The 14,754-nt window shown below is 39.0% G+C and overlaps 1 protein-coding gene across 4 annotated transcripts in view; it reads right to left on the bottom strand.

The window, feature by feature from the left end:
• Nucleotides 1–1,493: 1,493 nt before the first annotated feature.
• GRIK1 (glutamate ionotropic receptor kainate type subunit 1) overlaps nt 1,494–14,754 on the bottom strand; it is a 372,065-nt gene continuing 358,804 nt past the window's right edge. For 2 of the 4 annotated variants that reach the window (XM_019839466.3, XM_023238825.2), the window contains 2 exons: nt 2,276–2,362; nt 1,494–1,877 (listed from right to left, as the gene is read on the bottom strand). In XM_019839466.3, coding sequence (XP_019695025.2) covers nt 1,722–1,877; nt 2,276–2,362 — 243 coding nt within the window. In that variant the 3' untranslated portion in view covers nt 1,494–1,721. The remainder of the gene's footprint in view (nt 1,878–2,275; nt 2,363–14,754) is intronic. The other 2 variants (XM_023238826.2, XM_023238828.2) reach the window with 1 other exon arrangement.

Raw genomic sequence — 14,754 nt, 5'->3', positions numbered from 1 at the left:
ATTTTTCCAGGCACGCAGGGACTGATCCCGTGATCCTGGGATCATGACCTGAGCTGAAATCAAGAGTCAGACACTCAACCCATTGAGCCACCTGGGTACCCCAGCAAATTGTTTTTAATGTCACATCTTCATGGATTTTATGTAAGATCTTAATGCATTGTCTAATGAAATACATTATTTTCCAATTGTGATTGATCCAAAATTTGAGCACTGATCACAATCATAGGAAAACATCTGGCCAGTACCTGTTATTGCTATTTTAAATGTGACGTTATTTTTCTTTTTATGTCTGGATATATTTTTGTGCTTAAACTCTACAGGGACTAGATAACAAAATTTGTTTAGTTATAGAACAATCCTATAGAAACCAATGGGATTTAATTATATGAACTACTGATCCAGTGCCTGCTGCTTTCCCATTGGTCCCCCAAATAATGAGTGTTACCTCAACTCCGCAGTTAAGCCTCCTTCTCCCTGCCAACCCAAATCCTAGACTTTCTCTGGACCCACTCTTCCCTCCCTCATGACCACTGTCTAAATCTCTGGCCCCATGAGTTGTGCCTCCGAGTTACTTCCATCATCCACTGGTCTGGCTGCCCCTGCTCTGGCCTGGCTGCAATGTCCTTTCTTTGGGTTCCTGAAAGAGCCTTCGGGTGACCCTGTCTCTTCTCAGATTCCTTTCCTTCAATCCTTTGTCTGCTTTCAGCCAGAGTGGTTGTCACCTGTCAGACCCATCGTATTCCCTTGCATTTTAGCCACGCTAAACTCCTGTCCCTCCACCATCCTGGCCCTATTCGCTCTCCTTTTGGGGCCTTCCAGTATGCTGCTTCCTCAGCCTAGGATGCCTGCTTCTCCATCTTACAGTCCTCCCTTCACCTGATTAACTTGTCATCGTAATTTAGCTGTACCTTCCTCCAGGAAATCTTCCTTGGTTGAGTACATGTTCCTTTGGCTTCTGGCTTCTACTGAGGAAGTGCTCATCCTTCTTTGAGTACTCAAATGTTTTTCTTTTTTGTTTAACTATAAACTATGTGAGAGCAGGGACCATATCTGTCTTCCTCACCATAGTATCTCCAGAACCTAGAATGATGCCCAGAATGTGATGGACACTTTTATTTTTTGAATGAATTTTCCTTTTTTGTTTTTAAATCCTTTTATCTCATACTCACCAATATTCCAAGTGCCATTTTAAAGTACAAAGATGAGTAGTTTTATTTTACTATAATAACTAGGTATTTGGTATGAACTCTAAGTATTTTTTTTTAATTAGTCAGAAATGATTCTGTGTGTCTGAACCGGTTAAGAGGACTCATCAAAACAGCAAACTGGAAAACAGATGACATTTGGCAAACAAACATTGTGAATGGGAGCTGAGTAATGGAGAACAAACCAACACTCAAACTTGTTCTGGAAAAAAAAATCCTGTTGGTTTATTATTATTTAGAAAGCACACACAGCAATTTATCAAGAAGAAGGAGAAAAGGCAAAATAAGTGAGCATACAAATTCATTTTAAAAGATCCAGTGGCACTTCCCAAGTAATATCTGTCTCTGTGAGCTTTTTAAAGCTGTTGTATTTCACATATCTATATGCATACCCAGAGTTATGAATATAGATACAGGGAAACACATCATACACTTGTCAGGAATCTTTCCTCCCCAAAACCTGTAGTGAGCGTATCGTTTTCCTTCCTGAAAGCTGCCTGCAGGTGTTTTCTTGGATCATGCCACAGTCTCTTTCCTCTGAGTTCGTCTCTGATGACAAGTAAGGATACTTGTGAAGGGAGATTTCCCCTTAGTTCTTGACTTTTTCTTTAGCTTTTTCTGATTTTTGAGTGAGATTCCCAGTTCTTCCATGATGGCATTGAAAGAGAGACACTAGAGAACATGAAATAATAGAGCATCAGTTTAACCTAACTAGCTGCCCCCTCCACTGATCTGTCTCTCACCAATACAAGATATTGGTCTAAGGTAACTCTGCCACACTGTAAATTCCCGGCCAGTTCCCACACCTCCTCCTCCACCCACTGGCCATTCGCCTTTTCTACTTGGGGAAACGGAGGCAGCAAGCTAGCTGGGTAGACTTTGGGCTTTCATTCACAAGATGCAGTATTATAAAACTACCCAGTTAGGCTCTCGAAATAGACAACTTACCTTTGCCGAGACACCAAAATAGAGTTAAGTTAAGTCATTTCCCCCATTGAGATGATCCAAACATTGATAGGTTTATCAAGGCATACAGGACACTTCAGTAATGCTATAGAAAATGAACAAACCTTCTCTACACCAAGGCTTTGTTTTTTTCTCCCATGAAACCTTACTTTGTTCCTAAAATAAAATCTAATTCTTGATGACTTTCCTTTCTGATAAAAAAAAAGAAAAAAAAACAATTTTAAATTGTATATTTTCTCCAAAAAACAGAGATCTGGCAGCAGCAATGATGCAGCTGTGGTTGAAATGAAAATAATATGGTACCGAACCGCACAGCAAAGATGATGGCATAATACGAAGAGAAAATGGAGTGATGATCATGAAACGTCACGTGAGTGCAGATGGCGTATATATGTACGTATCTATTACAATTCCACTGTTATGTATTCGCATGCACAGTGTACAATGGTGTAATCAAACATAATTTGCTACCATTTTTTTCCAGCCAATATCAGATCTTTGAGTGATACATTCCTGCTAATAGAGATTTCCATAACTTAGTATTGTTCTTGATGAGGTAACCCTTAAAACACCCTTAAAATCCGCAAGCCTTTGGTAAGGTGTAAGCAAGTGCAAGCATGGGACTCCTTTGTCATGAACTCACAAAACGGATGGGTTGAAAGTCATATGACCACGTGCCACCCAATGATTTCTCTAGGCTGTGAGCTTCTGACAGGAAGGAAACTGGTGTTTCCTGTGTTCAAAGTAGGAAATGTCTCCTCCGGTCCTTGCGTATCAACGTGCAACATGTATTTTTGAAAATTTACACTCCAGTTTTGTTCCACAAAAAAGTTGATGTCGTTTAAATAAGCAATAGTTTTAATTTTTCTACTTGATTTGAAAACTAGACAGATACATTTGGTTCCTAGATATACATTGCTGGCCTACCAGATGTACACCTCTGAAAAAGTAGTAGTTTTTGTATGACTTCTTGTCTCTTTTGCACGTGTTTATAGACTTTGAGTTTCATTTTCATTTTCATATGGCACTAAGAATTCATGTCATTCGTGTTCATTTTCTTTCAAATCATAAGTTGTGGCTTCAGTGAATTGAGAGGGGGATCATGCCACCCAAAGAAAAACTTCAGAAATGTTTACTATGAATTATACTTACAAAGAATGTTATAGCACGTATGTCACAACTGAAATTTAATGTTTTTTGATAGCATTTTGTGATGTGAAATTTTTCTGTTGCTACCAGATGAACTGCATATTTTATAGTGCCATATGACACATGGTATTGTATCGGGGTCTTGCAAATTTTGCTCAGAGAGATATTTCAATGGAAGAAGTGTTTTTGTGTTTTGGGTTTGTTTTGTTTTGTTTTGCATTTTGCACAGGACATTTCTAATTTCAGGAAGATCATTAAAATGGAAGGAAGAGAGGGAAAGAAGGAAGAAGTGCAAAGGACTTTATATATACTATTACAAACAAATCTTACAGCAGCCTTATAAGGAAGGAATTCTTATGCCCATTATATAGGTGGGGAAATTTACTATTGGAAATGTTAAGTAATTTGCCCAGGAAATGTGGTTCATAAGAGCTTGCATTTGAACTCAGTCTATCTTATTTCACAGACTCAACTGCTTTCACTTGACATCAACACCTTTTTTTTTTTTTTACCTTAACTACTATAAAGAGCTTTTATAGATTCTTTTCTCATAAATGCATGTTAAGAAATTGCAATATTTCTGTTTTCCTTGAAGTCTGAAACATTTGAGTTTAGACATTTCTCTTCATTTTGCACTGAAACCACCAAAGTGAGTCTCCAGGTGTGGCTCACAACAAGGAAAGAACTTGATGAAACTCTCTCTTTCCTGTATTGGGTAGAGGGGTAACCACAGTTCTTGTCTTGACAATATGTTTTAATTATGTTTCTCTTTAAAACACAATCTTCCTTCAACTTTTATATTGCCTTAAAATGCAGCAAATGTCTATTCCTTTCATTAACCCTAGGTATTTATTTTTTGCTGCCCTCATGAAAGTAAAAATATATATAGTTTTATGAGTGGTCTGGTTTCTCTGCCTTTGGTCACAAATGATGATTTCTTTTTGATTCTCACTTTGTCTCCAACTGTCAAAAAGAAAATGGCAAGATATTGGGACTGACCTTTTTGCTTCCAAGTTTTTGCTGTAGTCATAAGGAAAGATGACCTTTAAGGTCCCTACCAGCCATGAGCTCAAGCAAACCATACACTCTTGTATCCACAGGAAATGAAAATGTGAAGGTCATCTCTCAGCACAGAGGGGCCTGAGAGGGTTTCCTATTCATTCATTGATTTGTCTTTCACAATCTCAGAATTAAAGATATAGATAGATAGATAGAGAGATAGAGAGAGAGATAGAGAGATAGAGAGATAGAGAGATAGAGAGATAGATATAGATAAATTGAGCTTCTGAATTAGGATAAAAATCTAAGTAGCTTTCCAAAGCTTCTATTTCTGGACTTGGTTTTTATGAACTCCCTTGTATCTGCAGAGCCGTAGAAAAATTATGGTTAAGCACAGACGTTTGAATTTCTAAACTAATTTCATTAGAAAGTATCAGACATGTTGATGACCATCTACCACCTTGCTCAGGAGGCAGGGACATTAGGGGTAGGGTGAATACCCCAGCAGAATCCTCTGGTGTTTGGCAGACTGGAAATTAGCCTGTAGTATGCAGCCAGGGTCCTCCTATTTTTCTCTGGTGGATGGAATTCATGTTTTCAATGGATTTACATATATGACCATGAATCATACTTGTGAGTTGACCCCTGGTCTCAGAATGCTGGAAGTGAAATTTTAGCTGTGCTGCCTAGTAGCTGGGTTACACTGGGCAAGTTGTTTATTTTCTCTTTGATTCAGCTTCTTTATCTATACAATGGAAACAATAGTAGAATCCTTTTCATAAGAGTTATTTTGTGAACCATTGAGTGGGTACATGTAAAACAGCACAATGCCTGACCCATGGTAAGTTTCTCTATTTTTTTAAAATAACATGGTATAGGGGCGCCTGGGTGGCTCAGTCGGTTAAGCATCCGACTTGGGCTTATCTTGCGGTTCGTGAGTTCAAGCCCGTGTCGGTCTCTGTGCTGCCTGGAGCCTGCTTCGGATTCTGTCTGTCTCTCTCTCTCTCTCTTTCTCTCTCAAAAATAAACAAACATTAAAAAAATAAAAAATAAAATAACATTGTATAGGGGCACCTGGGTGGTTCAGTCATGTAAGTGTCTGACTCTTGGTTTCAGGATATGATCTCATGATTTCATGAGTTTGAGCCCCAAATTGGGCTCTATGCTGGCAGCACGGAATCTCCTTGGGATTCTTTCTCTCCCTCTCTCTCTGTCCTTCCCCCACTCACACTGTCTCTTTCTCTCTCTCAGAATAAATAAATGTAAAAAAATAACATTGTATCACTGAAAGTAGTTTAAGTCTATGAAACTTACTGATATGTATTTTGGTTTTTTTTTTTTTTGGATGGAAGGAAGGGAGGAACAGTGAAAGGTTGATGATCCTCTAATATTATCCATTGTATGCCCTTCTATGCACCAATTCTTTGTTTCCACCAGTGTTTTGTTAAAGTACGTTCTATACATGTTTAATACATAGATTTTTCAATGCTTATTTTATTTGTTTCAGCCAGCTCATAACATGTTTTTGTGTTTATGCAGTAATAAGATTTATGAGAGCTTGTGTCTTGCCTCTGAAGGATAGGTGCTCAAGCATGAGAAAGAAATGAAAATTAGCCACAGCTCTTTGCCATTTAAAAAAACTTATCTCTATGCATCTGAACCCATTTACCGTGAATTGCTATGATGATAAGTTTGATAGGAAAATTCACTTATGAATGGATTTATAGTTAATAAACTGTGTTAGTGCCATTTATGCCATCTGAACACTGTCCAAAGATAAAGTGATGTGTGTGTGCAGGGATCACATGTGTGTGCGTGTGCGTGCTTGTGTGCATGCACCTACATGTGCATGTGACTTCTCTTGCAGAGGAAAGGAAAGTGAGAAACAAGTTCATCTACTAGAAACCATGAGTGAAACTTCAGCTAGCACTGTAGTTCTCCTGGTTTTAGAAGGATTTCTTTCTTCCTTTCTTCCTTTCTTTCTTTCTCTTTCTTTCTTTCTTTCTTTCTTTCTTTCTTTCTTTCTTTCTTTCTTTCTTTCTTTCTTTCTTTCTATGTTTATTTTTGAGAGAGAGAGAGAGAGAGCGCACGTGAGCACACGCATGAGCAGGGGAGGGGCAGAGAGAGAGGGAGACACAGAATCCAAAGCAGGCTCTGAGCTGTCAGCACAGAGCCCAACGCGGGGCTCGAACCCACAAACTGTGAGATCATGACCTGAGCTGAAGTCAGATGTTTAACCATCTGAGCCACCCAGGCACCCCTGATTTGCTTATTTCTTTTGCAGAAAACCATTCCTCTTCTCCATTCCTTTTGTGCCTGTAGTGTGACCCTAGTGAGCCCCCCGTCCTCTTTTCCTGCCTTCTTTTGCTTTCTTTTACCTTCCTCTTTGTCTTGATTTTTTTTTTTTAATAATTGCTGACAGCATGGCACCTCCTTTGGATTAATCCTTAATATTTGGTTTCTTGGTACTAGTGTGAACCTGAACATAAATTATTCTTCTTTCCTGACACCTTTATCCTTCTATTGCAAATATTCCCCTGGAAGGGATGGGAGAAGTTAAATGAATTCTTGTTTTGTACCTAAAATTACCTGCCCCCCCCCCCCCAGAGTCTAGGGGTGGGGAGTGATTTCCTTTACGTTATAGGAAGAACTGTGTGCTGAAATTTGATTTGGGTTTACAATATTGAAAGGACCTAAGCTTTCTCGTATTGGCTTTCATACGTTTGCAAACATGGCATCAGATTGTGACTATCAGACTGATTTCTCTTGTATATTTAACATTTATGCATTCCATGCTTTATTCATTGGTAGATTTAGAAGAACTTGGGGTGAATACCTTTATACCTTACATTTTGTATAGGTTTCTCTCTTTATTATGCTCTTTGTTTAAAGACACTTGAAGTGGTCTGTGACATTGTCTAATAAATTTTCACATTATGTGTTGAAGAAAGATACAGATAATATTTGTGTCATTTTATAAATGTAAAAGCTTTCATTTTATATAGATGTGCTTTAACTTGAAAGCAAGCTCTAACTTGAAGCCTTTTTTGTAAAGACTATTTTTAGTAAAATATACTGAATTTTAACAAATATAGAAATCAAGGAATGGGTTACTAAGAAATGATGAGATTATCATTGCTGTTATGTTCTTGGTTTGGTTGAATTACTATCATAGTCTGGAGGCAGTGTCTCAATGATTTTTTTTTTCTTTTTAATGAGATGGTCTAAGTATTCACATCCTTAACATTTTTAAACTGTGAGATTCAATACGGGAACAAACCTAAAATGTTCCAAATGTCAGGAAACTTTTTAAGGAATAAGAACAGAAACCTATTCATACATTTGCTACCTTAAGACTTTGGAAAGTCTGGTCACCTCTCTACATAAGTGTTTTATGTCTTCACAGGATAATTGATGATCTAAGAGCAAAGATCAAGCTTCAGTGATCCCCCACTAATTATGTTAAGGAAGGAGGAGAGAGATTGTTAGAGTAGCTATGTGTATACCATTTTGTGTGAAATTCTTGCATTCCAGAACTCAGAATTTGGCTACCATTTGCTCTGGTTTTATCAGTTTTCTGGGTTCATTTAGAATTCCTGGGCCACCTCTCATGCAGCCATCCTTGGATTAAAAAAAATATATATATATCTGACAGGTTGGGAGTCAGCCATCATATTAGCCTCGAGAATAGTGATTATGATTAATTGTGCCTGAAAGCTAATGAGGAAGCCGATTCTCATCTCCTGAATCTGTGCCAAAAATTTCTGGATGGAGGAAATCTAGACATTGGCCTAAAACTTAAAAGTGTGGTCTGCTATCCCCACCTGTCACCCAGAAGCCACTCCTTACCCAGCTAATTTTCAACTGGCTCTTCATTCCTTCTCCATTTTCCCTGGGGCTACAGTATATCAACCCCACTAACTTATTTTCCTATCTCTCTTTTTTTAAAACATTTTTAATCTTTATTTAGTTTTGAGAGAGAGAGAGAACCAGCAGGGGAGCAGAGAGAGAGGGAGACACAGAATCCGAAGCAGGTTCTAGGCTCTGAACTGTCAGCTCAGAGCCTGATGTGGGGCTCAAACTCACGAACCGTGATCATGACCTGAGCCGTAGTCGAAATCCCAACTGACTTAGCCAGCTAGGCGCCCCTCCTGGCTCTTTTTAATGTCACGTTTTCACCATCTCTGTCCTTTTCCTTCTCGTCTCCTCCATTTTACTTTTTTTGCCCCCACACTTGAGACTTGGTGCCAACATCTTTGCTGTCTCAGATCCTAGATGTAAGCTGATTCCCTGCATGAAAGCATATCCCAGAATTCTCTGTTTTCTAATCCGAGTTCCTTCAAACCATAAACATACACCTATGGGGGACACAAGGTTAGTCAATGACACTAGATACATGAGGATCATCTTTCTATGGTTCATTTTTGTTTAAAGATTTTATTTAGAAAACTTTTCTTCCATTAGAATAAGTGTAAGTCTATTGTGGAATGGAGATATATATATATATATATATATATATATATATATATATATATATAATTTATTTTTAAGAATTCTTTAAGAAATTTTTCACTATGGGTGGCTGCCCAAGACTCTACAAAATTCTTGGGGGTATTAGTTCGTTCTCCTCTAACATTAGGAATAATTTCATAGAAAACTTTGAAAAGTGAGGTTAACACTGAAGCAATGTTCCATTTTGATATTAATCCATGTACTTTTCCAAATCTTCTGAATCTGAGCCCTTTTTCCCACTTTTAAAGTTATAGCAAGAGCTTTTGTATGCATTGCCCTCAGGGTAGGGATGACATAGAAAGAGGAAAAAAAGTAAAATTTGCAGCTTTGAGTTCTTAAATAGATTTTTGTGGATCTATAGAAGCCACTGCAGTCTTTGAAGCTATTAATTACAACAGCTAGGTGTTTGAAAGAAGGAAAAAGAAGGCACTTTGAATTGTAAAAGTTTGCCTTCGAGCCTTCAGGGCCCAGCCCCTGAGATTGTGGCTGGGGTATGAAGCTAGGACTGTTCTGTGTTTATTTTCAAGGAGAATCATCCAGCCAGGGACTAGGACAGCCTAGATGCTGAGGAATACCAGAGAAGGGGCCCCTCACTTGCAACTTTTGGGATCAAACTCCCATGGGGTGAAGTAAGGCAAATATGTGGGGACAGCTTAATAGATGAAGGGAGCTGAAAACACAAGGAAATCGTGCCCACTTTCTGTCCCATATTCAGAGGAAGCAGTCACCGAGTGCAGAAATATCATCAGAGCTGATCATCAGGCTGGTTGGAGACTGTCTCCCATGACCTCTGAAGTGTGCTCAAGAGCAGCGAGACTTTCCCCTGCTCCAGGAGGGCACGAAAGTTGCTGATGAGTTTGGAGAGATGGCTGCAGAGTGTCCCCCCCAAGCATTATGACTAGACAGCTGCAAGTTGTTTCTGCCATAAGGATAAGCTTCAGGTGGGCTGGACATATCTGAGATGAGCAACCCTCCTTGCTTAAAAATGGCAGAGATGTGGGTTTGTATGCCAATCCAAGGTACTCCCAGTGCCTTTCTCCTGTCTGGAGTCACCATCAGAGGCCACCGTGACTTTCTTCTCTGGCCTTCTGGCTTCTCTCTGGCTTCCCTACATCTCCCAAGTCTGCCTCAGCCCCTTGTGCAAGCTCGGGGCCTACACACTTCCTGTTATTGGCCTCATGTGTACCTGAGCAGGCCTCCATGCTGAACTTGACATGATACTATGAGGACTGACTTTCCATTACCACATGGAGAAGAGGGCCTGTCCTTTCTGCAACTCAGAGGCTGAGTTAGGGCCATAAATATATAATTCCAAGAAATTCTTTGCATGCCCCTTCTCATATAGAGAATGGCCTTGGCCTTGAGGTAAATTGAACCTGATGGAGGGTTTTAGTGTCCACAGTGTGTATGTGCACTACCATGGAGTCCTTGCGGTACTAGCTTATGCCCACATGTAGCGGACATACATTTTTCTCAAGCTATAAACTTAGGTGTGCAAGAAAACCATGTGATGCCATAAAAAAATAACAACAGATCCCACCTTAGAGGTTCCCATCCACTAGTAGATGTTGTCAACTCAATGTAACTCACTCATTGTTTAAAACTGAGTTTCTTTTGGTTAATGGCTCAGTTAATATGAACCTCTCCCCTCCTCCCTTCTTCTTCTCTTCTTTCCCAGGTGCATCTGGGCTTAGGAAAATTTAATAGAGGGTCTGGGCATTGGTGATGGTGGGAGCAGCTGATCCATGGCCATACTACATTCTTTGGCTTCCACTGGGGTTGGATCCTAGGAGGCCATCAGTGCTGCACTTTCTCTGCTGAGTCCTCTAAGTGCTTGTGGCCCCACTATGGTCTCCATGTCAGGTCTACACATTGAGTCTTTTCCCACTCCAACCTCAACCTTTCAATCCACTGGTTCAGCCCTTCTGCAAGGCTCTTCATTGAGAAGTGCCATGGAGTTTTCACTGTTTTCCCTGAGATGCTCTGGGACTGAGCAGGACTCTATGAAGCTGTTCATAGGTTCATGACCTAGATATTGTTATTGCACCATTCTGGAAACAGTTGGATGTAAGATTTTTTTCAAGTTTTCCCATCTCCTGGGCTATACCCTGTAAACTCCAATATGGCATTTTCTGTTCAAGATCTCCCAGAACTTTTCTGAGGTTTCTATTTTCCTGTCCTCAAGTTGGGACTTGGCTCATGGATGGCCATGAAGCCTTCTCTCAGGGATTCCAGTACCACTAAGATTTAATGACTTCCCTCCCATTCTTCCCTTCTTTCCTAGTGGTCAAAAGCTGGTCAGGGATAGGAACATGAGGGAAGAAATCATTATTTTGTGTATTTCCACAACCTTAGGCCTCTGGGTTTTGGCTCTTGTTAATTACAGATAAGCTTTTCAAATAACAACTAATCTATTCAACAAAACACCTGGTTCTTGAGACTGAAAGCCATGGTTTCCAAGATTTTTGTCTATACTACAAATCTGTAAAGTCTACTTAAAACTCAAAAGCTAAGAGTCTGATTCATCTCTGGCTTGGAAGCCGTACAGATAAAAACATTGACGCTTAAGGGTGGAGGAGGATAGGGGTAAAAACAATAGAAAATAAAAGCACATCAACCTTTTTCTTTGTTTCCCTTTGTCTTTCTTTAACAGAATTACTGAAGTTCCACTTACAGAATAGGTTTCCCCATCTCTCTTGAATTGTGACTGAGAATATAACCCATTCCATAGCTATGAATAACTTCTAGCTATGTCTTGTTTTGCTTGTTGGTTTGTTTTATTTTGTTTTCTTTTTCTTTCTTTCTTTCTTTCTTTCTTTCTTTCTTTCTTTCTTTCTTTCTTTCTTTCTTTCTTTCTCCTTTCTTCTTTCTTTCTTTCTTTCTTTCTTTCTTTCTTTCTTTCTTTCTTTCACCTACTCTGTAGGCTCATCAAAGTCAAGAATGAGTCCACTTTTGTAGCCTTTCCTGTGTTTGTAACACTTTGCTTATGACTGGATGAGAACTTTTTCACTCTTTGATGCCATGATGGCCGGTTTTCTCTTTATCCAGAGTAGACCATTTCATCCTGCAGCACTGGCAGGAAAAGGTAATTCTGTTTATGACAATAAAAATTTAGTATGTTTAAGGTAACTGCACAATCATATTTATATTTGTATTTGGTATTTGGTCAAGCTTTTTTTGTTGTTGTTGTTGTTTGGTCCTGCTTCTTTTTATTTCCTTCCCACTTTCTATCAAACTTAAAAAATTACTGTGGTTGCAGAGAACTTTAAATATCACCCCTTCAGGGCTCCTCGGTGACTCAGTCAGTTAAGTGTCCGACTCTTGATTTTGGCTCAGGTCATGATCTAATCATGGTTTGTGGGTTTCAGCCCCACATCGAGCTCTGTGTTGACAAGGAGCCTGCTTGGGATTCTCTCTCTCTCTCCCCCTCTCTCTGCCCCTCCCCTGCTCGCTGTCTCTGTTTCTTTCTCAAAATAAATAGATAAACTTAAAAAAAAAAAAGAAAAAAATGTCATCCCTTCATGTCACAGCTGGGGAGACTGAGAATAAGAGAGGGACAACGACTTGCCCAAAGTCACATAGCTATTCAGTAGCAGCACAGGGACCTGAACTCTTGGCTTGTGACTCCCAGGTCATATTTTTGTTGAGTCATTTACACCTTTTAGAATCTGTTTGGTTTAGAAGACACTGCCACTGTACACTGGAAAAGTTATTTCTAAATGGATGTTAATTGCTTCCTGGCCTCTCTGTGAATTGATGAATGTTTGGGTTTCCAGGCAAAGGAAAACCTCTTTGTATAATTACAGAAATAACCTGGTTGAGATTTCTCCAAATGACTTGCTAAATAAAGTGATCTGACTACAGAAGAAATGAATGAGAACGTGTGGAAGCATCTGATAATGTGCCAACTGATACTTAGGACTTAAGATAATTGCATATCGGGGTGCCTGGGTGGCTCAGTCAGTTTAAGCATCCGACTTTGGCTCAGGTCAGGATCTCACAGTTCGTGAGTTCGAGCCCCACAATGGGCTCTGTGCTGACAGCTCAGAGTCTGGAGCCTGCTTTGGATTCTGTGTCTCCCTCTCACTCTCTGCCCCTCTCCTACTTGCACCCTGTCTCTCTCTGTCTCTCACAAATAAATAAACATTAAAAAAAATTAAAAAAAAAGATAATTGTATATTAGGGTAGGTTACCTGGGGACAGTAGTTTCTTAGTTCCTACGGTTGGTAAGGACTAAAGTGATCAGGGCAACAACCTTTTTTTGAAATGGAAAAATCTGAATATTTGAAGTCTAAACACTTCAGTTAAAAAATTGGACACAAAGAAAATCCTGGTTTTGCTAACTTAAGCTTAGTAGATAAAGGAGCGACAGTAACTCCATTCCATCACTCAGGTCCTACTCATGCTTTTTGTGTGTTTCTGGGTGTATACGCTGAAGCACGGAGACATGGTGGGGTTGTGCAATTTGGCCAATTAGCCCCATTTGGGTTGACGACTACAAAGTTCAGATTTTGTAGCGGGTGTAACCACATAGAACATTTGGGCTTTTATCACCAAAACGTTCTCATCTGTGTAAGTAGAATTTTTTTGAAAATTTAAGGGAGAATCCCATTTTCCATGATATCAGTCTCTACGGAGAGGATTTTGAAAGCAAAAATGATTTTAATATGCCTGTGCATCTGGACATAAAATTCCATAACTGCGGGAAGCATAATGAGATGGTTCCTAAAGGCAAGTTAAAACTGCAGCATCAAGCAGAAATTTTTCATTATCTATAAGAGTTAATTAATAATGCCATTTGGCACAGTCAGATGTGCAGAAAATAGTCCGAGAAGTAGGAATGCCTTGCTTTCCTTTTGCTTTTCTAGGCTGTTCAGGCTACTTTTAAATTGCTTACTGGGAAATAGACCTTATAGTATAAAGGGTCACGGGCTTGGAAACTAATTGGGATTCATTGTTTTGCTGCTTTGCCGTAGATGGCTCATATAGAACATAATATAATGCTAGTCAAATGTAATGAGGTATTTGGAAATTTTTTTTTGGGGGGATAGGTTTATAACTATATAATCCAGCTGATTTTCCTAAGGGCATGATCTCTACCCACCATGTGTCCTCAGGTAGTTGTAGTTTTGCTGGAAAAACTCTAAAATAATTCAACTTGTAATTTTAGTCTAAGACAAAATAAACTTTATTTTTTTCCTCATTGCATTGGATTATAAACAGGCTTGTCAGGAATTGGATTAGACAGCGTTAGATGCTCCATAGTTGTCGATGCACTGTTCAATCTTTTCAAACACCTCTCTGCTCTCTTGCTAGCTTTAAACAGTATTCCTCAAAGTATAAGCCACAGATAACCTGCCAATGTTAATAAAATCTCACCCTTACCACTTAACTTGAAGTCAAATTGCTGTGTTCCATCTAGCTTTAAAGAAAACTCATGCTTACCAAAGTTTTAAAGTAAAACAGCTGTATTTAAGATTGTTGGGGGAAAAAAAGCTCATGTAAGGAAAGGTATTTTTAAAAAATCCCTTGTACTAAAAAAACTCATGTACATGACCTAATTTTGGAGAAAACTGCTATATTGAAGCATTTTTTTTATGGAAACTAATGTCTACAACTAATTTTAAGCATTCACTTTCAGATTTTGTTAAAAAGTCACCAATGCCTGGATTACACTCACTGAGAAGCAATCTACGGAGGTAAAACCTATAATCCATATTTTAAATAATTTCCCTGGTTGATTCTGAGGTACACCAAAGTTCTGAGAACTAATGACAAAAAAAAACAGAGTTTGGAATTTTTTCTTTCATGTTCAAGGTTCTTTTTTTCTAAATTTCACTTAAAATGCAATGGCCCCTGGTGGCGTCACTGTGGTTTCAGCAGTCATTTACTTGATGTCAAGGATTGGTTGTCTAGGGCATGT

The sequence above is a fragment of the Felis catus genome, chromosome C2 (assembly GCF_018350175.1).
Source record: "Felis catus isolate Fca126 chromosome C2, F.catus_Fca126_mat1.0, whole genome shotgun sequence".
In the NCBI taxonomy this organism is placed as follows: Eukaryota; Metazoa; Chordata; class Mammalia; order Carnivora; family Felidae; genus Felis; species Felis catus.
The sequence above is the reverse complement of the archived record's forward strand: the minus strand, read 5'-3'. Positions and strand labels throughout refer to the sequence as shown.